Here is a 27,217-nt window from a genome sequence, read left to right as displayed (position 1 = left end):
CCCCGCGGCCGGCGGCAGCGGCGCTGGGCACACGCAAGGGAAACAAAGCGGCCGCTGCCGCCGCGCCTCCCGACCCTCTGCCGCCGGGACTGCCGCGCTCCGCCGCCCCGGTGCGGGCTCTGGCAGCAGGGTCGCACCGTGCCCGTCCCCGCCCTGCGGAAGGAGGGCCGGGCGGGGGGGCGCGGGGGGCTCTGCCCGCAGCACCGCACCGCTCCGCGCCGCCGCAGCGCCACTCACCGCGCCGCCCGTGCCCCGCCGAGCCGCGCCGAGCGGTGTGCGGGCGCGTCGCGGCGGCCGCAGGTGCCGCGGAGGAGGTAGCGGGGGCGGGCGGCGCTGGCGGGAGCCAACCGGGGCCCGTCGCGGCGCCGTGAGTCACCAGCGGGCGCGCAGGGCGGCCGGGCGGCTGCTATAAGAGCGCCGCGGGGACGGCCTTCCCCCCTCGTGCATGTCTCCGGCTGCCGCCTCTGCTCCTCGGCTCTCCGCCCGCAGCTCCTGCCTGCCCGCGCACCCCGTCCCCGGCGCGGCGATGTGGCTGGACCGGCAGCACGGAGACCCGAGCGCCTCAGCCGACAGACGCAGCGCGGGGCGGCGGGCGGTCCCCCGCTGCTGGGCGCTGCTGCTGCTGCTCGCCCTCGGCTGCCTGCGCGCCGCCGCCGACGGTGAGTGCGGGACTGGGGAGCGGGCTGGGGCGCGGATCGCCGGGGCACCTCCCGCCGCTGCCCGCCGCTGCCCGCCGCTGCCCGCCGCTGCCCGCCGCGGCGATTTCGTCTCCTACCACCCTATCGTTTTGCTTCGCATTATTTTCTCCCGCTCTTTCGGGCTGCCGGCCCGCTGTCCCAGGGGGAGCGGGGCGGGCCCGGGTGAGCAGGGGGCGCTGCCGCCGCGCCGGCCCCGCCGCCCCGCGTGCCGGGCCAGGCGCCGCCTTTCCCCCGGGGCCCGGGGCGGCGGGAGCTGTGAGGGGGGACCGAGCCCCGGGAGCCACCCGCCTGCTGCGGGAGGGGCCCGGCTTCCTGATCGATGCTAAGAGGGAGGGTCTGAGGGCTGGGGCTGACGCGGAGGGTCGGGAAGGATTGGGGCTCTGTTTTGGGGGGAGAAAGAGGAGCGCTTGGGAAACTCGCGGCGCTAAGGGTGCTGTCAAACTGCGGTACAACTTAGGCTTTGTGTTACCCAGCGGTGTTGGCATGGCTCTAGTTCAGGGTCCGGGGTAACCAGCGTGAGGGATCTCCACCTGGTGGCCAGGCTTAGTCCTGCCGGCGCTGGGTCTCCGCTGCCGGGGCTTCGCTCGCCAGTAGCGCTGCTCGTGGCCAGCTCCAGGGCTGCCTCCCGGCGTACAAGCTGTTGCCCCTATTGGCAGGGGTCCTGCACACTGAGCCAGTTGGATGGTCATTTAAAAACATTTTACTCTTAAGTTGAGGTAGTCATTTGTCTGCCTCCTTTCTTCCTTGAGAAGCTGAGCTCCAGCCTGCTCTCCCAGGTAGGAGGAGGTCAGTTGAGGTCTACATTGTCGTATGGGTCTTAAATCTCCTGACTGTTGTTCTAAAGGTGTAAGTGATCTTGGCGGTGTTTCCTATAAGTGTGGAATAGTTCAGACACCAGGTATGTCGGGTAGACCACTGCCAGCATGTTGTTGTTTGTATCCAGTCCTCATACAAAGAGAGAAGAAATGTCTGCCTAGTCACCTCTCGTCTCCCAGTCACGTAGATTACTCCCATGCCTAGTCCACAACAGGCATGGTTAAACAGCTGTGGAATGAAGGACCAAGCTGGCTGGCAGTGAAGCTGCTACTGTCCTGTGCTCAGGAATCATTGCAAGAGATACACAGTGGAGGGTAATTAGTAGGCTAGCTAGCCAAGTTATTCTGATTGTTCCTTCAATTTGAGTTAGTGTCCCCATCAGCTCTCTTCTGCTAATAGTTGCAATTGCCAGGGTCTGGGAGAAGTCTAAGCTAGTTCTGTGTGAGCTCTCACAACGTTTCCCAATCACGGTTGGAAGCTTTTCTGGGACTTGGTGTCAGATGACAGTACACAAGTGTCACATGTTTGAAGCTGCCCAGACAAGTAATCTGGCAACTTGCTTAAGGGGCTGAGACTAGCAGTGATAGCAGAGATACAGAGAAAGGTAGTTTAACTTGGGTAGTCAGTGTAACTGTGCTCCTTCGCCCCACACCCATTGCTGCTTATGGGCCAACTTCTAGTAAGCAGTTACCTAGGGAACAGTAAAATAATATCTTAACAATCACAGGCTCTGACGTATTCCAAAGAAAGAGAAAATGTGTGGAGGTGCTTCTACTATGTTAAAAGCACATAAAGGGAGGCTTTGAATTAGTAGCTAATTGATGCTGATCCAAAAATCATTAGGTGTCTAGTGACTGAAACTGCAACTGTGGTATGACTCCATTGCTTCAAATAGCAGTGGATTAGACTGGTAGTATCTAATCTAACTAAATGGTTACATGACATAGAACGGTGCTTGGTGTAAAACAGGGAATCAGAGTTACTGACTGTAAGTAGCCATCTTAACTGAAGCTCATTTCAAGTGGTTGTTAGAGTCTGACAGACATCTTCAGGAGCCAGTAGCAGATGCTGACCTTTACCTTTGTGCACCTGTGTGGGTGTTAGGTCTTGTCGATTTTTTTACTTGTTTATGGACTAAAAGGACTTGCTCTGACATTTCACTTGGTGTCAGCTGCAGAAGCAATGTCTTGTTGTTAGGATTCTAATTGTAAAGTTACAGCTGTTACTCCAAGCTCTGTGGTTTCAGTTTGTGTGTAGCTTCCCTGTAGCATTTGGTCAAAATGATATTTCATTTGTAAGTTACAATGCACTAGGCAGCCTCAGCAAGCCTTTTCTGGTTATTCTAGCTTGAAATAGATTAACTAAGGACCATGGAGTTATTTTGGGGTCTCCTTAGAGGCAGGCTTAGTCTAATATCTCTGTATGCTATTTTGGGCAGGTTGACTGTTCTGACTCTGAGCGCCTAGATGAGAAAGTCCCAAAGCTAGCAGGAATCAGTTGTATATTTTATGTAGTAGTACAGTAAAACTTGAAATACATGACCAGGGCTCACAACTCTAACCTTCTAGAGGTTTCTGGACAGCAAGGTATTAGGTTTAGAACAAGCTTCTAATTGTGGCATCTACTCCCACTCTTAGGTGGCTGCAGTGTGCTGTCTTGCACAAGGAAAGCCAAATGATTGACAGACCATGACCAAGCAGTAGTAGTAGCTTTACAAAACCACAGTTAGAAAGCACATGCTGGTGTAATTCTCAACCAGGAAAGGAAACAGTATACACAAGAGCTGGTGTTCTGATTTTTGATGCTTTTTGAACACACTTGCCATGAAAAATGTTGCTAGCTGTTCAAACAACTGGGTTACTGCTTTACTTCTCCAGTAAGGCTACTAAACATTAGCAGAACTCAGTAAGATTCTGTTTCACATCTTGATCATGGATTTATAGAAGATATTCAGCAGATAGAATTGCTCTTATGTTATTCTTGCTTATACTGTCCAGCATTTGTGAGTGCCTCATGTGTGGTGGCTAGCCAATATAATGTAAAATGGCTGAGTACCTTCCTTCTGCTTGGAAACTGTCTTGCGTTTTGCATGTCATACAGAGAGGATATAAAATAACAAATAATGCTCTACTAAAATCTGATGTCCTTTGAGCTCTGGAACGCCAGGACAAAGCACCCTCACTAAATGATGTGATAAACCAAGAAGAATCAGGAGTCTTGCATCGTGCTTTAGGCATGTGCAGCCAATGCTGATGCACAATCTTACACACTTGCCTGCGTGCATTAAGTGGAACAGCTCTGGCTTAGCTGCTGAAGATGCAGGCTGCTGCTTTTAGTGACAGTTATAACAGGGTTTCCAAGACAAGGCATATTCCCTTGAGGGATGGGGGTCATACAGTTATAGAGCTGAAGATACTCTGGAAAATGCACTCCAAGGATCTTGCAGAAAGCAGTACCTTACTCAAGCGTACTAACAAATCAAGATTTACCAGTTGTGAAACAATGGACTTTCGTCCAGAAGGAAGTGCTACATTACTTTGCTCTTTTAGCATCACACTTCTTATTAGTGTGTGAGAATCTCTCTGGGTGCTGCTGTTTGAGGAGTAACATAAAGCATGAAAACTTGCTCAGCTACAAAGTAGTTATCTAAGCTACCTTTAGAGATGTCGTGGGGATTCTGCTGTAATGTGTTAGCAGCAGAGCATTGAAATGCTAATCCAGCTTGGCATTAATCAAATTTAAACCCAGTTTGCTTAAAGTTTGAAGAGTTTTGAGAATGCGATGCTAGATGCAAGGCAGCAGAAGTAATTGTGGGCACACATTTTTCAAGTCTTCACCCTGTCTTGAAGAAGAAAACAGTAAGAATAACACTGAGACTGTTTGCTGCTGTTTGGCAGGTGGATGGTTGTGGTGCTTAAACTCTGCACTTGTACTGTGAAGGAAAGCTTTTGGCTCTACTTTCATGATTGAATAAGGTGATTGCAAAATTTGGAGCTCAGATCTGGTTTCATGTGGATGTTATGCTCTTTATTAGGCTGGGTAGCTTCTTGATCAGTGGGGAAAGTGAAAAGATACTGCTTAACAGTATCAAGGCTTAGGTTCTTTTTTTCATTGAAGGTGCAAGAGCAAAATGTGAAGAATCCCAGTTTGCATGTGGTAATGGACGTTGTATTCCTCAAATCTGGAAATGTGATGGTGATGAAGACTGTTCAGATGGCAGTGATGAAAGTGCTTGTGGTAAGTAATCAATGTAATACCTCTGTAGTAGTGTGTGCTAGTTGGAAGTGGGGACTTAACACTGGATAGCTGGAGAGATGCTTGTCCTGTCCAGCACTTCTGGCAGTCAGACTTCAAAGACAAATTCCTTAGAATAATCACTTCTGATTCCTTGTATCCATCTGAGGCAATTGAATTTTCCTGAGTGTTATCTAACTCTCCCGAAATTGGCAGCTGAGACAAAGCTTGTGACCAAAATTCTTCACTTGTGAGAGTGATGACTGACAGGAACAGAATATAAGCCTGTTCTCAGTTGTTTCTTGAATACATAATAGAAAATACTTGCCATTAGCGCTCTGCTGTTGGCTATTCCATGGTTAAAAGTCCTGTTTTATATGTGCAAGTGATTCTGCTGTGTCTCCTATAAACATTAAGTCTAGCTTTGGCTGCCAGCCCTTGCTTTAAGCAGACATAGAAGCCAAGATAGATGACTAGATTTACTTGGAGACCAGGCAAAGCATGCTCTATATCCATCACTGGTATGGTTGAAGGGCCAGTCTCTTTAAGCAGATCTAAACTATTACCCTAGAGTTACATAGTACCATGCTTCTGTAATGACAAATCAAATGCCTTGACTATAAACTCAGAGTTAAAAACCCAAATATTAATATCAATAGGTCTTATTTTAACTCAAGTCTGTTCAAAGCAGCAGCTAATATAGACTAACCTGCTTAGTCTCTTTAGCAACAGTGGTCCTTCAGTGCCTGATTAGATGAATATAAATGTTTCTCTGTGCACAGAATAACTCTGTAGGAAGTGTTTAGCAGCACTGTTTGCTGGGTTGGTAGGGGACAACACCAGGCATCCATGAACCAAAGATATTGAATAACTTTCTAGGGCCATGAAGCTGATCCCTGTTAGCAATAAATAAGCTAAGCTCTGGTCTCTAAACAAGTGTCTTTTTCTCCCTTGCAGTGAAGAAGACGTGTGCCGAATCTGATTTTGTGTGCCTCAGTGGTCAGTGTGTGCCTAACAGATGGCAGTGTGATGGGGATCCGGACTGTGAGGATGGGTCTGATGAGAGTTCCGAACTGTGCCGTAAGTGTACCTGGCATGGTGGTGTCCCCAGGCCTGTGAGGAGGAGCAGTTTGACTTCTTGCCTGCTTGCAGTCTGGCTCTCCTCCTAAAACAAGGATGAACTTGTCTTGGGGAGCACCTTCCTAAGTGCTTGGCCTTGTCAGGGTCTTGAGGAGACATTTCACTGCTTAAGAAGATGCAGAACTGAGTGGGCAGTCTTGCAGTTGTACTGGTAAGAGATAACAAGTACCAGGTTTTGCTCACAGTCAGAAGCAGCAAGTAGAGCATGGCAGGCCTGACCATCACTGTGGTTTGTCCAAGTGATTACTGTTCTCCAAGGCAGCTACTTGGCAATTGCAGTCCAAATACTACCAAAGCTAACATAGGGACTGAGTATCTGACTACATGTTGGCTGTGGGAAGCAGTAGTGCAGAGGCTTGACTGTGAGGTCCCAGGATTAGCAACTCTGGTCCGAAGTATCATAACTCACCAAGCAAATAAAATAAAGGAAATGTCATTTTCCTGTATCAATAGGAGCCACGGTAGGGAATACTCCGCTCCAAGTCGTAGTGCACTTTGGCATTACTCCTCCCTACTAGTACTTGTTGTAGCTCAAGCTGCTGTAGTATAACTAGAGTGCAATCACAAAGCTACCACAACAAAGGTTCCCATAAAATACTTATCTCTTAGGGACTGGAAATATCTTTTTTAACTAAACACTACAGAATAGAATAGCCTTTTCCATCAATTTATACAGACATTATTTAGGCATCTAAATAACTGCAACTTTGTCCAGACCTGAAGCCTTTCAGTCTCAGTTTTCAGCACAAATGCTGAAACCCAAGATCAGTAGCCTTTAGATTGAACTTAAGCTTTTTTCTAATAGATACGAGAACATGCCGGGTAAATGAAATCAGCTGTGGTCCTCAGTCAACTCAGTGTATCCCTGTGTCCTGGAAATGTGATGGTGAAAAAGACTGTGACAGTGAAGAAGATGAACAGAATTGTGGTAAGGAGAGAAATCGTGGCTGTTAATTGAAATTGACTTATCTGGAAAGGAGCTAGCTGGGGAGATGAATTTTTGATAGTATTAGTATCTCTTGTACATTCATCTTGTTTTGCAGACACTTAAAGCAAACTTTTTCTAATACTCCTCTATCCTGCAAAGTTAAGAGCTACAATAATGTCAGCTTTTTGATGTGTGTCTTTCTTTGCTAATTTTGGCAGTAGCCATAGGTAGGCTTAGTCACCTGGCAAGCCAACTGTCAGACCTTGTTCTCTGGAGAATTTCTGAAATTGCTGCTTACATTAACAAATTGTCTCCTAAAAGAAGAGGAGCAATTTTTAGCTAGGGGCATAGCTGATATACTTTATAGGCCTATCCTGAAATATCTGTGAAGCTGGATTTCTGGTGTTTGAGTGGCAACGGGGGAGAACCTTCAGGCTGGTACACAAGTAGAGCTGCCACTTACAGCATTAGAGTGCAGAATTCCTGGCTTATTCAAAAGAATTTGCATATATATGAGTTTTCTGAGGTGTCCTCAGAAATATTTGTTGTAACCAAAGCCACATGGCTGGGTTCCATTAGAACCAGCTTACCTGGGTGGCCTTATAAGACACAGATCTCCAGACTTTTGCTATGTGTCTGTGGCGTTGCCAACTTACTCAGCAAACTAATGCATTTATCTACAAGTAAATCTACAGACAGTGTTTCTAATGAAGCTGATAAAACTGTGAGCCTAGGCATACTGAGCTGTTAGCTACATTGCTATTAAACCAGCATAATTTGTACTGACATAAATTGCATGCGTGTGCTTAACCATGGGATCACCTCGGGCAAGATCTTAATTTGTTATCCCCACTGGTCCAGGCAAATGGGTCACTGCTGTCCTGAGGACCAGCTCAGAACACTTTCATTTCAAACTGCAGTACATGCTGACCATCAGACTACCTTAATCTTAGTCTGTACTCTTGAGTTAGCAATTCTCTTACCTTCTGTCTTTGACAAGGTTAGACCCTGTTCTCTGAAAGACTTGCAATATGAAGAGTAGGACAACCTAGCTACTTCAGAAGATAATTTTCACTCAGTAGTTCAAATCTGACGCCTATCAGATTGGATTTACAATGTCCAATGGCAAAGAGGCTGGTCTGTGGAACCCAAATGTCCTGTAGGTGGTCATTTAAGCTTCCCTATTGCCTTATACAGGATGCTGATCTTCTATCAGCTAACAGCTGCAAAACAAAATACCTTCACACAAAAGTCAGCCTTCTTGTGATAATGTGCTAATTTCTTTTACTCCCATTACCCCAGGCAATGTGACTTGTAGTCCAGCAGACTTCACATGCAGCAGTGGGCAATGTATTTCCAAGAGCTTTGTCTGCAATGGTCAAGATGACTGCAGTGATGGTAGTGATGAGCTGGAGTGTGCACCTCCTACCTGTGGAGTTCATGAGTTCCAATGCAAGAGCTCGACCTGCATCCCACTCAGCTGGGTGTGTGATGATGATGCTGACTGCTCTGACCGCTCAGATGAGTCTCTAGAGCAATGTGGCCGTCAGCCTGCACCTTCTGTGAAGTGCTCTGCCAGTGAGGTACAGTGTGGCTCAGGTGAATGTATCCACAAAAAGTGGCGCTGTGATGGAGATCCTGACTGCAAGGATGGAAGTGATGAAATCAACTGCCGTAAGTTGACTTGTTCCTTCTCTAGGAGGTACTGCTTGATTCCTCTTTGATTTCCTTTGCTTCAGTAAATCTCAGGAGTAAAAGTCTCTAATGGCTGTGTCCTCAGCTTCTCGGACCTGCAGACCAGACCAGTTCAGATGTGAAGATGGAAACTGCATCCATGGGAGTAGGCAGTGCAATGGTGTGAGAGATTGTCTCGATGGCACAGATGAAGCAAATTGTAACAATGGTAGGTGTGGAACTGAGCAAGAATAAAATCTTTGCAGAATATCTGTTGAAGCTGGTAATCACCCTTACAATCTTCATTATGTCAGTTATTCAGTGCGCTGGACCTGGCAAATTCAAGTGCAGAAGTGGAGAATGCATAGATATCAATAAAGTGTGTAACCAGCAGAGAGACTGCAAGGACTGGAGTGATGAGCCCCTCAAGGAGTGTAGTAAGTGAATAAACTCTTTGCACAATGTTGACTACTAGATGTACTTGGATATAGCTTCTGAGTTGTCAGATGTCAGCTGGAATGCCCATTGGCACTTCTTGATGACAAACTTACAACTGAGACCAGCCTAGTTAATAGGCTCATTTTATCCTAGCCAAACTGGCTGATAGGATGATTTCTCTGTAGCCAAGAAGGCACTTGAATGCATTAGAAACACTGAAACTTCAGGAGCCTCAATCTTTATTGCTGCCTGCTTGTAACACATAGAAGGTGCTGACAGCTGAGTGTATGTGAATTTCAGATGGTTCTCTTGCATATGAATTCAAGTGCCAGAATAGTTTATCAGATGCGGCAGACATTGTTAGGAAATAGATGTGTACCTGGTGAAATGTTTTATGGCTAAGGCTGTAAGACTAAACATGCATGCCTTCTCAGAAGTGGCCAATTCTCTTTTCTAGATGTAAATGAATGTCTGGTGAACAATGGTGGATGCTCTCATATCTGCAGAGATCTCATTATTGGCTATGAATGTGACTGTCCAGCTGGGTTTGAGCTTTTGGACAGGAGAACCTGTGGAGGCAAGTATCTAGTAGTTTAACATGGACTCTACTGATGATAATGGAAGTGAACATAAATGAAATTTTTGTTTTTACAGACATTGATGAATGTCAGAACCCTGGTATCTGTAGTCAGATCTGTATCAACCTGAAAGGGGGCTATAAATGTGAATGTAGCCGTGGCTATCAGATGGATCTTGCTACTGGGGTGTGCAAGGCAGTTGGTGAGTGTTGACCTAAGGTTCTTATATCCCCACTTTAAAACAAGTGAGCACGTGATGCACTTTATAGTACTGTGGCTTTTACACTAGCTGTTGTGGTGTTACTGGTCATTACTAACACTTTGAATGATGCCATGATACTATTCTTAAAGCTGACTTACATAAACTACTTGTATCTGCTCCCTGGGCAGGAGGATTTTCCCCATCAAGTTGTGGAGGGAGCAAAGGATGAGGTATGGTACAGCCAAGACCTCTGTCAGCATCTGCTACCAAGTGTGGAATGGCAAATACTAAATAGGATGACTTAAAACTTTTTGTAAAAGAAAAGCATGTGACTGAATATCTAGAAGTACAGATAACACTTAAACTCTTTTCACAGGGAAAGAGCCAAGTCTAATTTTCACCAACCGCCGGGACATCAGGAAGATTGGCCTTGAGAGAAAAGAATACATTCAGCTTGTAGAACAGCTAAGAAACTCTATAGCTCTAGATGCTGATATTGCTGAGCAAAAACTTTACTGGGCAGACTTCAGCCAAAAAGCAATCTTCAGGTAAATAGGCTTAGCTTCTTAACCTAGTGTACTTCCCTAAACCATCCAGTGTTTTACCCAAGCTATTTCCCTAATCTCTGGTAATGAAAACTGGATTCCTGGTGGCCTAAAGACAAAGTACAGCTGATGCAAGTTCCTAGTAACTGCTTCCTAGTAACTGCTGCTACATTTGTACAAAAGGCACTCTGGAAAGTCCCACATACATCTTCTGCCTGAAAACTTGGCAGTATTTGCTGTGGTGTGCCAAGGGATAGTATCTGTGGAGGAAGTGGTTGAAAGTGAGTAATTCTTGTATTCCAGTGCTTCTATTGATACCCGTGATAAAGTTGGAACTCACATCAGAATCCTGGACAACATACACAGCCCTGCAGGAATTGCTGTTGACTGGGTTTATAAGAACATCTACTGGTCTGACTCAACTGCCAAGACCATTTCAGTGGCTACCCTAGATGGCACAAAAAGAAAGGTTTTGTTTCTCTCTGAGCTGAGAGAGCCAGCTTCTATTGCTGTAGATCCTATCTCTGGGTGAGTATTTGTCCAGGTTCTTTTAAAAGAGCGGACCTACCAACTACATGTTCTGATAAATGACTTAGGTGGCCTTTGTTAGTTATTGGTCATAATAAAGAGTGATACTACACAGTACTATAGTGCATCATACAACATAAATTCTGCTTCACAGCTTTATGTACTGGTCAGACTGGGGTGAGCCAGCAAAAATTGAAAAAGCAGGAATGAATGGATTTGACAGACAGCAGCTTGTGACAACAGAAATCCAATGGCCTAATGGAATTGCTCTAGGTATGTTGAACTTGTCTCTGTGCCAGAGGTATTCTGGAGCTTTAGCAATTTTTTTGCTAAAAAAGCCAAGGTCATTCTTCAGAGAACTATTTTCAGCTTCTGAGAAAGGGAAGCTTCTGTATGCCTGAAGGCATTGCAACAGGCATCAGCACTTCTCAGATACTGAAATAGTAACTTTCCGTGAACTGCTCTATATTGTAGTTGAGGCACAGGCCACATAGGCATCACGGCAGCAGCCCTCTGTATCCTGGAGTGGTAAGAAACTAGGGCAGCACTGCCACTATTCTCAAACCTGTGGATGTTTTAGCTCTTGCAACAAGTTTTGGAGGTTTCCTCCATGTGGGCACTAAATATATTTGGTGTTTTCCCCCTCCTAGATCTTGTAAAAAGCCGCCTGTACTGGCTTGATTCTAAATTGCACATGCTGTCAAGTGTGGACTTGAATGGCCAGGATCGTAGAATTGTGCTGAAATCACATATGTTCCTTCCTCATCCTCTTGCTCTAACCATCTTTGAGGTAAGAATGACTTCCTATAGTCATTGTCAAAGATCCTCTTGCTGGTATGTGGCAGGAATGATGGGGCTGATGGTATCATGGAGGTGATGGGATGCAATGACATTGTCTTTTAGGACCGTGTGTACTGGATTGACGGAGAGAATGAGGCAGTCTATGGTGCCAACAAATTTACTGGAACCGAGTTGATCACCCTAGTGAACAACCTCAATGATGCACAGGACATCATTGTGTATCATGAACTTGTTCAGCCTTCAGGTAATTTCAATACAATCTATAATTAAGTCAGTGTATACTTATAGGAAGTCTGCCCTGCCTTGGATGGTGGCAAGTGGTATCCTTTCACTGTATAGCTGTCCATTTCTACTTTTGCTTGGAGCTTCTAACACAGGCAGCCCCATGGGGTTTGAGAGGTCTAGTTGCAATTGCCCTTTCTTGGGCAGAGCAGATACAAATCTATAACCAGCTGAGAGGAGTAATTCTACTAAAACAATTGCTGAGCAAATAGTTCTGCTGCAGACCTGGAGCGTGAAGGCTCACTCTATTTCACTCCTTAATTGCTGTACCAACAGGTAGGAACTGGTGTGAAGAGAACATGGCAAATGGAGGGTGTAGCTACCTGTGCCTTCCTGCTCCTCAGATAAATGAACATTCTCCAAAGTACACGTGTGCATGTCCTGCTGGGTACTTCTTGCAGGAGGATGGTCTGAGATGTACAGGTACTGTAACACAACTAGGATCTTTCCCAGGATGAATGGGGAAAAGAGTTGGAGAGTATTGAACCTGTTAGTGGGAAGGAAATACAGTACTATAGGCTGACAGCTTTGCTAAAATTAATCTGATGTAATTACATCTTGGATGGGGGGAATCTTACGCATTAATATGGCCCTCAGAGTCTGCTGTTTAAAGTCCATGCTTTACTTCTGCATCATCATCATTTGCAATAGGGCCTTGTACCTCCATGACTTTCTGCAGACAGCAAGCACAAGGACAAAACTCGGCCTCTTATAAAATAGGGGTATAAACTATCATGGCTGTACATATAAATACAGTGTTCAAAAGGTGATTAGCTAATGTTGTTATCCAAGGAGGTTTGTACCACTTTTTTGGTCCAGATGAACTTGCTGCTGTGCTACTGTTGTCAGCACTGACTAAGCAGCAAGTTTACTTTGTCCAGTAGAGTGGAACTAGAAACTCCAAGGTGCCACTGACTATATTGCATGTTGATTCTGACAGCCACAGAGTGCTAAATGCAAGGATGCTGGCCTTCCTTGGCTGCTCTAAAAGGTTGATATGGGTATCAAGGGTTGTACCTAACCAGTAAATTTGTAAAACTAAAACCTTATTCAGAAAACCTTTTGTGAGGGGTGGGATGGCTTACAACTGTTGTGACTTTAAATGCCTGTAATTATTTTCTCATTAGCTGTCTGGCCTTGTTCTTGGAACTACTTGCCATTAAGAACTCTCTGCTGAGGGTGTGCTAGTGAAATAGTTAATGTCAGTGTTCCCAGTGATGCTAACAAGCTGCATGATCATTTTTGCCATCTGCTAAACCTTCACTATCACGGCTCTCATAGCAAAGCCATTGCAGAACTTCAGGATTTACTGATCTATAATTAGTTCTTGATCTATAATTAGTTTCAGGTACTGGAACAACTGTGGCTTACACTGAGGCTAAAGATACCAGCACAACAGAAAAATCTCCAACTGTTGGACTAGTTCCTGGAGGTACTGGTCCCAATAACTCACACTGCTAAACATTAGAGAAATTAAATGCAAACTGACCAACTAGCCTACTTGGAAGTTTTCTCCTTTGCATGCGAGTAGAGAACACAGACCAGATCATTTGTGTAGTGTAACAGCTGGAGCATGTGTTACATAGATTCAGTTCACAGGACAATGTGGAACCTGTGGGTTCCATGAAATCCCAGGAGTGCTCAGAGAAGGCAAGCAATAAAGAAAGCTTCCAACTAATACAGGATGAAGCATGTTAGGCTGTTCTAGCAGTGTGCTACTGAGAAGCTAATCAAATAGGAGCTTCTGGGTTTGGGGAATGCTTGCATATGACAGCCTGCCTGCCTGTCAGTACACAAACTCACTGCGGCAAATTCTCATGCAGGATTCAACACTAGTGGTACAACCTCTGAAGTAGCTGCAGCTGGAAGAACATCAGCAGCTTGGATCATTCTTCCTGCTGGTGAGTACAACATTTACTAGGCTTTGGGACCCCATGTGGGTCTTAGGAGTCTTAGCACTCTTAGGAGCTTGACCTGACTCTACTCCATGTTTGCAATCTGTCTTCCTGTAGTATTGCTGATGATGGCTGCAGCAGCTGGCTACTTCATGTGGCGTAACTGGCAGCACAAGAACATGAAAAGTATGAATTTTGATAATCCAGTCTACCTAAAAACTACAGAAGAGGACCTCACAATTGATATTGGAAGACACAGTGGTTCAGTAGGACACACCTACCCTGCAGTAAGTAAACCTATTAACCTGTTACGCCTGAGACTCCAGGTTAATACTTTGAGAAAGACTGCCAAAGGATATCTGAGTTGAGTTTAGGAGAGGTCTCTGCCTTTGAAAGCTCCTGGCTGCAGACAAACTACTGGGGTGAATCATCTGACAACTTTACCTATAATCAAGGTTAAAGTTGTGGTAGGTAGCTAGTGTCTGTACCCAGCTTGGAGTAATCTGTGCTGAATGTGGTCACTAGCCTGCAGAATTAGCCATGATGTGTGTTGCCTTATGTCTTTCATTAATGCAACTGTAGCCAACTTGTACTTATTTTTTTACAGATATCTGTTGTCAGCACAGATGATGATATGGCGTGAGCACTGGATCAGCAATCACTTTCAGTTTACTTGTGTCTTATGTTCTTTGGGGATAGTAACCAGGTTTGTGGCTGAAGGACTTCCTCCGTTCTTGGAAGAAAGAAGATACTTTCTGTATTTATGGAACACTTGTGTAAATAGTTATTTTCTACAGCTTAACAACTCTGTAAATACCTGTCCACAACAATTCAGCTGTTAGCGGTTACAGTTTTATCAGTAACCCTTGGGTTGGTTAGTCAGTGACATCACTGACCAAATATAAAGCACTTTCCATAGAAAGCCATATTCCAGCCACAACTTGTAACACCTGTACATATGTCTATAGGCCACTTGTAAATAACTATTGGAAAATCACTATCAAGCACTTTGAGATACTTCAGATGTAAATTATTGTACACACTCTTTTTCATTGATTGGGGCAATGGCAATAGGAAAAAACGGGTTACTATGATTGCCAAAAATTTGTAAACAAAAGTAATTTTATATGTATGATTGAAACAATCTTGTCCATTACCTCTTAGAGGCCTACAAGAATGAATGATCTTTAAGAAACCACTGTAAAACTCAAATGCAGCCAAGGGGATAAAAATAAAATGAGTCAAGCAGTTGAAATATTGTTCTTGATTATTATGTTAGCATCGAAGTAAAAGGATGTATCTCCTAAGTTGAAAGCTTTAGTAGGCTGCACTACCACTGCTAGCTAGATCATGAAGTATTTCTTCAGTTATTTCAGCAGCATTCTAGGCAGCAAAGACACTTGCCAGGTGGCATGTTTGTTCTTGAGACTGATAGTCTATGCAGAGTAATGGACAGAGTGAGTCTCCTATCACAAGGAGAAGCTTGGCTGATCTTCTAAGTTAGGACTGACGCTGGCTAAAATTACTCAACTGCTACTGCAAGGTTTTGAAAGGCAGCATTGACAGATATGTGAAATGGAGATGGGTCAGAGCATGGTCTGACAGGTGAGTGTGGGTCCTTGCAGTGTCAGGCTGCTGGCAATTAACTCCCCATAACTTTTGTAGTATGACATGCTACTTGACTCTTGCTAGTCCTTCCCCCTTCAAGGTAAGAAAAAATTACTTATGGTGGGGAGGGATGCAGTTTCAAGGGTAAGATGTAGTTTGGAAGAAGCAATAATTTCTTGGTTGTGCTTTAGTGATGGCATGTTAAATCATTCTCAGTCAATGTCTCTGAAATAATAAGAATGAAAATCATCAAGTCAGAACTTGGATAAGTTCCTAGGCTTGCTTCTAATGCCTGTTTTCATTGCAGTTACAGCTGGGGTCTGTTCTCTTAATGGTCTTCTTGTATTGTTGCCTCATTTATTAGCAGATGAGGATAGCTGCCAACTTGTGCAGATTTAAAATAAGTTGTTTCTAGCAAGTTCAACACTGTTCGGTGAGTTGAAGCTTCTAACCATCTATATCTGGCAACTCTTGACTGCAGACATTTAAGATATCTGGAACTCATGTGGACTAAATTGTGTTGCAAAGATTAGGATGTAAGGGGGCCTCTAAAGTTTCTGGCTAGCAATACTGTATCTATTTTACCATGTACTTTTTGGGATAAAGTGCCTTTCATAGCTGCCTAATATGTGAGGTTTGTTAGTTATGGGGTAGAATTCATCTTTTTCAGTTCTAACTCTGGATACTCTGAAGTATTTGTGTTCAAACATAATTCTCAGTCAGATGGTTGATTGTAGATTCACATGGCAGCTAATTACGGGCAAAATGCTCTGCCTACCCAGTCTTCGTACAGAGCAGCTCTATTTTGCTGATGTTTGTTGCTCTTACAAGTATCATACCAAATGGTGTAAGGAAAGACCAGTAAGTAAAAGACTTTTCTTCCCGAGGTTAATATTTATTTGAGGTAGCAACTTAAGTCTGTTTTGGGAACCTGAGGTATTTTTTACAGACACTGTGGGCTCTAGGAATTGGAGTAAAGTTTTCTGACTTACTCCAATGTGCTGAACAAAATATAGTGGCTTGACAAACCAAATTTGTTCCTATACTCTAAAGGGGACTTAACACTTTACCAGATAAAACTCCCATGGCTTCATATGACAGGAGGGAGAAGTGTGGAATATCAGGCAGTAGCAGGAGATTATATAAGATGGCCTGTAGTTATTTGCAAATGTTGTTTGGTTTTTAGTCTCACTAGGTTTATTCTTTCCTGCCCCTCTTCATTTCTGTATTATGAAATCATTGTGTACTTCCACAGCAGGCTTAGAGAGTGGTCAGGGATTCCTTCTATAAAAACTGATCCAACCTGAAATGACAAATACCTTCCTCTCTTTGAACAGAATTTTTTCCCCCTGCCATCTGGAAGTGTTTGTTGTACTCCTCATCATATGACTCCTTTGGCGTGTAGTTAAGGTGGTACAGCTGTACTGAGCACTCCTACAGCAGCACCCTGTGGCTGTGCTGGTGTCCACTAAAGGAATTCTCAGGCATCATCCCTGTCTCAGCTCCTCTTCTGCAGTCTTGTGGTATCCCAGAGCAATGGGACATTAATAACCTCTTTGGTCAGATTTTGCTGTTAAGTTGACTTTATATTGCTTCTGAAGAGCTTTCTGCTTATAGATGACTAGCTAGTATTCAAGGTAATGGTATAGTTTTTGCTTCCCAGAAGAATATATAAGACTTCTGGTTCTAAATACTGTTTATTTCTGTTTAGTATCTGCTGGCCAGTGTAAGTGCAAAGCTAAATTTGAATCTGGCTTTTTCTTTCCCTTATAAATATGCAAATTTCTCTTAATACACTCCCTCTGCTCCCACATTTTTTGCCTCTTATTTGATCTGCCTTTGTTTTTATTGCACTGTAAATATTTTACATTATTGCTCAGAGGGAAGTTAACATAAAGGGAATTGATGCTGCTCATGTGATTTTCTTCCACTTCTGGACCTTGTTCCTCTACAGCTACCTACAATTTTTCTTTTCCAACCCAACTTGTATTTGCCTACGTTTCTAATGAACGTACCTTTTTTCCAATCAGATCTATCCTGAAAAAGTGAAGACGCATTTATCTATTTTTATGTAGGTGCTGAATCTTGCTAGATAAAAGTACAGCAACAAAGACTTATCCTGGAAGAAATAGTGTGGGGGTCCTCAGATAAAGGAAAAAAGCATACAGCTGCAGAAGCTCTCTTCACTTCACAACCGAGATACAGGTGGAGGCCTCCCAGTACTTCCTGTAGATATGGCACAGCATGTCTGTGGAGAAATATCTCCTGTTCCTTCTTTGAGCTGGCTCACAATGGTGGTTGGTATTGTCACTTACTGGAAGAAGGTGTCTGGAGAAGTCTGACTGCTATGTTGTAAAAGCCAACTTAATACATTCCTGGCTTGCTGGCTTTTGCTTTTCCTCTCTTGAAAGAGCTTTGAAATTTACCCATATCAAATGAGAAGTTCTTTAGAGCAGGGGAGGGACAGACAGGCTGCGCAACCAGTTAAGCTACTGAATATCCAGGCTGTTAAACATCTAAAATAAGGACTGCCTGTGGAAAGAATGACTGATGGTCTTAATTCTTCTTGCACAGCCCTGGTTGGGACATTTCCACACCGCTGTCAAGCAATGAAAAATGCTTCATATCATACGTGAGACTTCCCCTCCACCCCAACAACCTAAACAGGTAACTGAAGGCAAACTTCACTCTTTGCTAGGTAATTAATTACTTGAAGATAGGAAACACTAAGCGTTAAATCAAGACAAATGACTGGGAAAAACGCATTTCATAGAAATGGATTTTTGCTGTGGAGATGTCCTCTGTAGAGAAACTGTAGACAGTTTTTAGGTAATTTTTCCCTCATTCCTAGACATCCTTTCCTAGAGAAAAACTTCAAAATATATGGAATGTTTTATCGTACTGCCAGTGCATAGACTTAAACTTAATAGTTGGATAGCAATGTAAAAAGATTAACATTCAGAGGACTTGTTTCTTTCCAGTGGGAAGTGTTTTTGAAAGGCCTCTTGGAAAGGCTGATCATTGTGTACAGTCAATGCCACAACCATCTAGAAACAGTGCTGCATGTTCTAATGTCCCCTTTGTGGATAGATGCAACTGAGAAGTGTGGTTTAGACATCTTACTCCTTTTCCAGGCCCTTAAATATATGAGAGCTCATATGAGCATTTAAATAAAGACTTCCTTGAAAGCTAGATTGTGGTTTGGTAATTCCATAGCGTGTTGTGCCTGCTACTGCCTAAGTGACAAATACTGAGGGTTTCTGAGTTTTTGGCTAGTGCCTCTAGAGGTAAAAAAAGTTCATCCCATCAACTTTCTACAAATAATGATCCTTAATGAAGCCTCAGTACAACTTGGAGCAGCTTGGTCATTCCAGCTTTACTAGAAGAAGCACTGATAATTCTTTAATTAGGCAGTGTTCAACCCACTGCCCCTCTCTCCCAGCTTTTTTTTTGGTGGAAGAATAGGTTGAAGTCATTTGGAGGCAGAGGGACTTGGAGGATGTCCATAGAACTTTATGTATAAGGTGTTGGTTGTGATCCATACACATTATCAAATTCCTGGTGCAAGGTAAAACCTGGTGATTTTGTAATTGTAGTATAGATATATCTTGTCTGAGTAATGGAGTTTGAAGAGTTGCTTGGACAGAAGTGGATAGCTGGCAGATTGTAGCATATAAGAAGAATTATTTCTTCATAGCCCTTTGTCTTTCTGGCAGCTTGCACTGCTAGTTTAATTTATGTAAGTGAATGCAGAGAAAGAAAAGTTGTAAAACTGCTTGCTTACAGAGAGCATAATTCAAATGGTGTCATGAGATCTGCTTTTCTCTATTTGATCTAGTGCATCCATCTGAGAGGAAAACCACTCAAAAAAAGCCATTTTTCACCATCTTAAGTTTCAGATGCAAATACCCACTGACTGCTGAAAACTAACATTTTGTTAGCTGTCTTTGTAATTCAGATGTCACAGGCAAGCAGTGGATGTTCCCAGTAACATGGTAGCATCTAAGGGTCCCTTCTTGACCACCAAGAATCTATAGCAGAAGGCTGTTTAGTGCTCCCTGTATAAGCATGATAGGCATGACTTTCACTAGGAACTACCCCAACACTTTCTTTCGGTGTTCAGTAGTTAAAAGGATCCACTCCAGAGTATGGCCTCTGCAAGTGGCTGTGACATGTAGCATTAATAATTGGACCTGACATTCATTTTGTTCTTCTCATTTGACACTACAGTAGCAGTTAGTTAATTTAACACTAAGTAGCAGTTTTTTATGTGGTACTGTAGGAGCAACTGAGAAAATAAAACTGCCTTTAAATTACCTCAGAATAGAAGGAAGTCAAGCAGACAGCCTGGTCATTAGGAGCCTAACAATCACATTATTGAATCAGTGAAGACTTGAAATAATCACAACTTGTGTAAATTAATTATCTCCAGAGCCTGTAGGGAAGAAGTGAAGCTTCACACTCCGCCTGAAGAGGCAAGGCTGAGCCAGGGGTCTGCTGGGAGGAGCTCAGTCCTCACTAGAGAATATTCCAGTTCCTCTGATGAGCTTAGCTATGTGGCAGCTTCCGCTTTGCCTGCACTTCCTATTTCAGTTGTTTTTAGAAGACTCATAGAATAAGGTATAAAATAAAATACCATAAAATAAGGCCTTTGTGTTAACCATAGTTCACAGGATGGAACCTGGCCCAAATTCATAGCAATCAGAAGCAACTGCATGGGTAAATCCAAGAACAAAAGTAAGATATGCAGAACCCCCACTGCTCACGGTGCAAAAGGTAGGGCAACCAAAACAGTATACACAGTCTGGGAGGCCTCCATTAGGCCTGCAGCAACATCCTTAGGTGCTCCTTGAAGGAGTCCCTGCCAGCAAGTCTGGGTCTTTTGGAAAGGTTCCAGCCCTCTTCTGAGGGCAGCATGCAATGCCTCATCCATCTGTTGAAACAAAGGATCAAGGACTGATAATCAGGCAGAAAGATATCCTGTGTTATTTAAGATTATCAGAAATTAATATTAAAAGTGGAGCAATACATTGAAGACAAGAGCATAAAGTCAGTTTAAGTCAAAGGTGAAGCTGCCATATTAATTCTTCTTGCATAGGACTCCTATTCAGTGCAAGCTGTTAACTTATGAGCTGTACTAAATACCATTCTCAAGTGTGACTATAAATGAAAATCCAGAAGACCAGCTAGGCACAGCTCAGCTCTGAAAATGATGGGGATTAAAAGGGCCATTACCAGGCAGTAGTACAGAATATGCATTACCAATGATTTAATTTTGGTTCTTTGTATTTATTACAAATAGGAAGGAAATCAAATCAATGCGTTTTCATCTTGGCAAATTTATAGCTTGACTTGTTAGGAGCTTACGGTTTGCTTTTAGAAGCAGTACACAGAGAAGTGTACTGACAGAGAGCCCAGTTTATTTGAGAGAGGAAACAAAACTCGGAGAAATCGTCCGCCTGGGACAGAAGAAAATGCCTTGTTCAGCAATTTATCTTAAACATACAAGCTGACACAGCTACAAAGAGGAATTGTCACAGGATCCCTTGGCACTCCAGAGTCTCTGTACGCCAGTCCATCGTGTTTGATTGTTTAAGCCTCATGGACCTTGGAAGTACGACTAGTTGATACAGTCCTGCACTTGGTAAGGAGTGGAAGCTGCCTTCAGATTAGGTATGTATGAAAGACTACTACACATCTCATGTGCTACGTAAGTGGAAAGCGTGTTGCACTCATTCTCCTGTTTGCTTCCTGTTTCCTGCAAATTTCTTCTATGCTTCTTTCCCGCTTGTACCAAGTCATGAGGCTATTGCAAATATAAACCAGAGCTTGTAAAGCTCATGGGGAGCGGTGGGTGCATGTGCATAGCTGTATTCATACACAGATGCACACGCGTACAAGCAGATTTCACTTAAACATGCCCAATGCCATCATTTAACCAAATTTTAGCAAAGACCTGAGGTGAGTTGTTCTGGTGTTCTGCCTCTGTTTTTTTCTGGTTGGCAGTGTAGGTGATTGTCCTGGTTTTGGCTAAGGACAGGGTTAATCTTTGGCAATAGCAGAGAGCGGGAGTAGCCAGGCCTTAATGTTTTACGTGTCACCTCAGATCACTGTCAGCAGCAGGCAAAGGGGACTCTCTTCCAAGAAGAGTGAGATTTCTGGTTGGGAGAAAGCATGGTGGGGAAGAGCTGTTTGAGATTTCATGGGCTTTCCATGTATATAATTTCTCTGTCTTACTCATTTTGTTATCAATATTGTTGTTACTGTTCATTTTCTTATCTCATTGCTGTTTCCAGTAAATTGTTCTTACCTCAACCCAATTTTAACTTTTTGTGCCTCTGATTCTCCTTTCCATCCTGCTGTAGTGGGAAGCGGGAGGGGAAGGGGGAATGAGGGGAGTGAATGGCAATGTGGTTTGGGAGAGTCTCGGTGGGGGCATTGAATTGTGGAGTACCATTCCTAAATGACAGCTGTGCACCATAAGGATATTTACTTTCTTGTTTTAATATTTTGCATTAAACATGCTGTTGAAAAGCAGAGAGAAAATAGAAATTCCATATATATGGAGTTTAATCCAATCACTTGTGTATACATCCAATCTGCTAGACTTACTGCACTAGTAAGATGCATGTTTGAAAGAAACAGAGCAAGCACAAAATATTGTGTCATTAACCGGATTTCAAATAACCATGGAAAAATCCTTGGAGGTCATTTTGTACAGCCTACTGTCAGAGCAAAGCTCCTTTCAAAGTTAAATCAGGTTGCTTGGCTGGGCAAGTTTTGAGTTTGCAGCTTAGATCAGACTTTATTACTCAGTTTTGATTAACATATCTTTATGATGCTAGTTTCTTTTAGCAATAAGTTGACAAGGCTTTCTGGTACAAGGACACAAAATAAGGCACTGTTCTTTGAAAAATGAAACGGACTCAAATGCAGATGTCAGCCATCATAGTGAATAAGAATGAGTTCTTTGGCACAACTGGCCTAATGCTTTCAATAAAAAGAAATGTGTTTCAGAATCTGACTGTTAGCTTTATATAAAGACTGATTTTTTTTTGTTGTTGACATACAGGCTCAGTCAGCAGCTCCAAGACTCATACTTTGCATATATTCAGGTTACATGGGAAATATGGGAAATTCAACAATAATCTGAATTTATTTTATGTTGTTTGGAAGTCTCATACACATGCATACTGTAATGGTCATGCATTCATAACATAAATACATTTTCAAAAGCATCTATCTAATAGTGTGAGAAAAGGCCTTGAGGGTGTAATGCTGCCAACCTTCAATTTTTTCCATTCAGTTTTATAGGACTATGCTACTAAGAATATTTTTTAAGTCAAAATTTTTCTGAAACTTAACAGAAATTATAATACCTTGCTGTGATTGTGATATTTACATTGTGATAGGGTTAAACCATCTATGTCCCAAAAAGGTGGAGAATTTATCAAAATATTAAGTAAGTTAAAGGAGAGGAAAAGGAAAGTGTCTTGGGCTGATTAGCTTATTCATCCCAAAGAAAAAAAGTGAAAATCAGTTCAACACAGGTATCCCTATACCATTTTGTCTTTAGGCAAAGAAGCTGGATGTACTGTATCAACCTGTCCATCCTTTGCTGCATTAAAGGAGGACAGTGAATAAAATGGGCTATTAAAAAATTGACTGGTGACATAAAAAAAATTGATTAAAAAAATCAGTAATTTGTTAGCTCTTTGATAAAGCTGTAGTACTGAACATGTAAATAAATGGTTCCCTGTCTTTGCCTGTTTTGGTTCCAATCCTGCACTGCTTTCTCCCTGGAAGTAGGCATTTTTTTCCACTGTAGTTGGTCTTTTTTAAAAGAGTCATGAAGAAATGTTTCATTTTTGTGTTAATACTGCCACATGAAGCTTTCATTTTTAGTTTCTACAGTGCTGATCTTCCTTCTCAACAGACTCCTGAAGTAATTAGCAAACATGAGCAGTCCTGGATAATCAGTGACATAGGAAGCAAGACATCAGAGTCAGTAATGTGAGAAGAGACATCTTTTTGCTGGAAGCTATGTCACCCCTATATAGTTGATGATATCAAAGCAATTAAAGGTTTTTTTACTTCTCTGCAAACAGTGTTAAGCATTCAAGTTCATGTGCTGAAGAAATAAATTTCACTGGTAAGTTGACAGACCACTCACAACTTGGCTTCTATCCCCTTTCCCTTCTGCAGTAATACAAAAGGAGCAGAGATATGCCTGCAGGAGAACTGAACAGATTTGGAGCATGGTGTGGCAGGAGATCACACTCACCCAGAGCACTGCTGCAGCCTGGCAGACCCTGTGCTGAGTGGTCCTGTTTGTGCTGGGGGATTGGGACAGCCCTGAATAAGCAAAGGAGCACTAAGATTGTACAGCTGCTCGGTTCCTTCCCTTGCAGCTGGGACCTGTGCCAGACACAGACAAGCTCTGAGGAAGTGTGCTGTCTCTCCCCCTCCTCCCTGCAGCAGCTGTGCACTCCAGCACCCAAATAAGTCTTCATCACTCTATGGTGGTTCTTTAAAAACAGTTGAACAAAACTTGGAGACCCATTTATGCAGTCAAGTTATTAACACAAGATTCAGGGCTTGAATCTGCATTGTTGTCTGCTTTGTGCAGTAATTTAATGGGCATGCGAAAGGGCAGCTGAACAGCACTAAAACCTTGACCAGCTTTTTTTCTATCTTTTGTGTACAGACAATTGATTATACAAGAGGCAAAACAGAATAGCTCATCTGATGTAAAACAAGCTGCAAATTTTGTCGTATTGTCATTCGCATCCTTACTACAATTTATTAAAATTCACTTCATGAAACTAAAGATGGAGAGCCCCATACTGAGATACATGCATGACTGTACCTAGGCACAACAATTGGCATCAGGTGTAGCACTTAAGGCAGAACAATTTTTTCTTCCTGAATTTTTATGGAAGTTTGCCCTGTTTTTAACAAAATGAGAACAAAATTATTAGTTTTAGATACAGGGGGAAAAGGAATGGCACTGATTACAAAAAGGAGTACCATGTAATAGGAGGTTTTTTAATTGGTTACTGCTTCAGAGTTAGATACAATTTCCTTTTTAACAGTATAAGAACATAATTTTCTGTGTCTGAGACCCTACGTGTGAGATTTGATCATGTGGAGTCCAGAGCACTGTGCTTCCACAATCATTCACAAGAAGATGGAACCCTGGGACTAGAACCTGTTTTCCTCAAAGTAGCAGCTTCACAGCCAAAGCAATAGCCTGAAAGTAAAAATTAACTAAGTTCAGCATGAAATATTTTACAGAAGAAAAATCTCCAGGAACAGAATAGCCTAAATGGTAGTGGTTATGAAGATTTTACTGAGATTAATTGGTTAAATTAACAGCAAAGCTTTTCTGCCTCAGGTGTCTTGTTGACTGCTCTGTGCAGGAAGCAGCAGTCTTTGCATGAGGAGAAAATGTCTGTGATGCTGTGAAGGTCTGGAGTGTATATTTATTGCATAACAATTTAATCTGCTTGAGTCGATAGGGTTTGCCACAATTATACCAGCTTAAGAAACCAGTGAAGCTTTAAGGACACACCCTGAGTTTAGAATAGCCCTTCTCTTCAAGGATAATTTTGATCCACCCTTAAGAAACGAAGGCGAGTTTTCTTTGGTTTTTTGGTTTGAGTTATCTATTTTTACCACATGGTGTCAAATGCCAGAAGGAATTCTCTTACTTGAAATTATGCAAAGAAAACATATATGACATATTTCAATAGTGACATTCTAAAATTCAAACTGCCCTGAGTGATAAAGGACAACTTCATAGGTTTAAATATTCAAATGGATAGAATTATCTGTGTTACTTTAAAAAAGAAAAAGGAAACTAAAAAAAATAATTTGAAACAAAATTTTATCTTCTGATGTATTCAGATGCACATGTGGGTCCAGCACTATTATGAGACATAAACTGTTTTGGGCAATACATCTATTTAACAAGCGGAAAGAGACGTTATCATGGTTCTTCCAAACTATCATGTCAGGGCTTCCAAAAAAACCCCTGTATTTGAATATGAAGACCCATGAAACAGAGCAAATGATTGTTGTAAGAAAAGAATATGATTTAATTTTTGGTATGTAACAGAGTAACATGTTTTAATGGAAAAAAATTAACAAATATAACAATGTCAGCCAGCAGCTGACAGGAGCAAGGAAGCTTGCACAGAGAAGTAAGTATCTGTTTTATATCTTTATTTATATCTATTTTAAATATCTGTATATTTATTTATATCTATATCTTTATTTTTTTGTGCTGTAGATCCACCAGAGGCTAAAACTATGACATCATGGATACTTTCCTCATGACACATTGTTTGTCCACCATGGAGGGCAACATGATAAATTTTCATAAGGCAGTCTGTCATCCAGCTGGCAGACAGTGAAATACAATACTGTCAGAGGGCAAGCCAAGAAAGAAAAGAAGACAGAGACACAATGTTTTTCTGTCCTATGACCACCATTTTAGTTATGCTAATCCAACAAATTAAATGCAAGAAAATCTACTTAAAAGGCAATGTTACGCTCCAGCTGCCAAAAAAATCAAGAAATTGCAGTGTGATGCTGCTTCCAAAATGTGCCCTCTCCACGTGCACATGCACACGTACACACACACACACTAAGTGTGGTTATGTCATGCTCAAAAGTAATGCTGGAATGTTCCATTTAAAGGGAGCCAAGCCGACAAATGAGTAAATTAGTGCTGTTAGAACAGCTGGAAATAGTTTTTTCTGTCTGTCCCTTTTCAATTTGTTCTCATATATTGCATTAATATTCTATTTTCCACCATAAGAAAGAAGGGAAAGAAAAGCAGCAGATAATAAATTCCTAGTTTAGCATTTCCATTGTCTTTCATGTTAATGGGTTTTCCCAGGCTCAGGGATGTACCTTATGCTGTGGGGCAACCTATAATACTTCCTCTGAACTGTTATGCTTGAGTGTTAATCTGTATGCTTAATTCTGCATCAGAGGATGTTAGACCATTTTCCACTCTTTTTCACCAAAGACCATGTGTACAAACATATTTTCTTTCCTGTGATTTAAAGGGATTCACCAAGTGCTACTTGTAATAAAGAGACCATCCTATTTTGGTTTCTACTATTTTGATTTTAGGTTATGTTTTAAATATAGTAAGTTATTGGTTTTTTGAATTAAAATATTCAATATTCATTGTTCCTATATTTGTACATTCTTTTTCAAGAGCTTGTTCTGTACCAGGTCGATTCTCTTGTGATTATATGTCTTTCTTAGACAAGCTGAGGTAAAGTTGCTAAACTGAGGTTTTACTTTTTTAACAAAAGGGGTTTGGGTCCTGTAACTGGTAACTGAGGCCAAACACTGTACTATGAAGCTGAATAAAAACCAGGCTTTCCTGCTGAAGGAGTTTTTCTGCTCAAGGAATTCAAAGATGGCAAATAAGACCCTGAAGCAGAAAATCTATGAGCTGTTTTGCTACTGCAAATCTCAGTCCCTCAGGGAGGCAGTAGGTATACTTTCTTCCTGACAGAGTAGGGTGGGTGTCCCTTGACAGGTGCGAAAGTGTGTGAGGGATTTCCACATGTGAAACTATTTATCCACATAATTACAGACAGAAAGTTTATTGGATTCTTTCTATTTGGTTCTATCATGAGAGAAAGATTCAAGAGAACACACACATCTTTGGCTCATCACATATAACTACATACAACCTGTTTTGGGGCTTCAGTGGCCCTCAGCCACTGAGCAGCAGCCTGAGAAAGGGATTGCAATTATTATTGACCTCATCAGCTATAAATCTCCCAGCATTATTGTTTCTTAATTACCAGGACACCTAGTGAA

General features: G+C 42.4%; 1 protein-coding gene across 3 annotated transcripts; it reads left to right on the top strand.

The window, feature by feature from the left end:
* Nucleotides 1–293: 293 nt before the first annotated feature.
* On the top strand, nt 294–26,574 carry VLDLR (very low density lipoprotein receptor). 3 transcript variants are annotated; one of them, XR_009280680.1, is made up of 20 exons: nt 294–659; nt 4,632–4,751; nt 5,706–5,828; nt 6,694–6,816; nt 8,119–8,490; nt 8,597–8,719; nt 8,805–8,927; nt 9,386–9,505; nt 9,583–9,708; nt 10,085–10,256; nt 10,557–10,781; nt 10,936–11,054; nt 11,432–11,571; nt 11,685–11,826; nt 12,141–12,287; nt 13,207–13,296; nt 13,688–13,765; nt 13,877–14,046; nt 14,367–21,040; nt 23,273–26,574. XR_009280680.1 is itself a non-coding variant. In XM_058864207.1 (19 exons), the coding sequence occupies exons 1-19, from the start codon at nt 446–448 to the stop codon at nt 14,400–14,402; spliced, it is 2,763 nt and encodes a 920-aa protein (XP_058720190.1). In that variant the 5' UTR covers nt 294–445; the 3' UTR covers nt 14,403–26,574. The 3 variants fall into 3 exon arrangements, 2 of the variants coding, with proteins under 2 accessions (XP_058720190.1, XP_058720191.1); XM_058864207.1 differs by having other exon boundaries at nt 14,367–26,574; XM_058864208.1 differs by lacking the exon at nt 13,207–13,296 and having other exon boundaries at nt 14,367–26,574.
* The last annotated feature ends 643 nt before the right edge of the window (nt 26,575–27,217 follow it).

The sequence above is a fragment of the Poecile atricapillus genome, chromosome Z, assembly GCF_030490865.1.
Source record: "Poecile atricapillus isolate bPoeAtr1 chromosome Z, bPoeAtr1.hap1, whole genome shotgun sequence".
NCBI lineage: Eukaryota > Metazoa > Chordata > Aves > Passeriformes > Paridae > Poecile > Poecile atricapillus.
The sequence above is the reverse complement of the archived record's forward strand: the minus strand, read 5'-3'. Positions and strand labels throughout refer to the sequence as shown.

What these genes read in the sequence shown, in the direction of transcription:
- VLDLR (XM_058864207.1), top strand. Translation starts at nt 446, where the DNA reads ATGTCTCCGGCTGCCGCCTCTGCTCCTCGGCTCTCCGCCCGCAGCTCC. An exon ending in TGAAGCAAATTGTAACAATG is followed by an intron (nt 8,720 to 8,804) that starts GTAGGTGTGGAA and finishes TCATTATGTCAG; the next exon opens with TTATTCAGTGCGCTGGACCT. An exon ending in AGCCAAAAAGCAATCTTCAG is followed by an intron (nt 10,257 to 10,556) that starts GTAAATAGGCTT and finishes CTTGTATTCCAG; the next exon opens with TGCTTCTATTGATACCCGTG.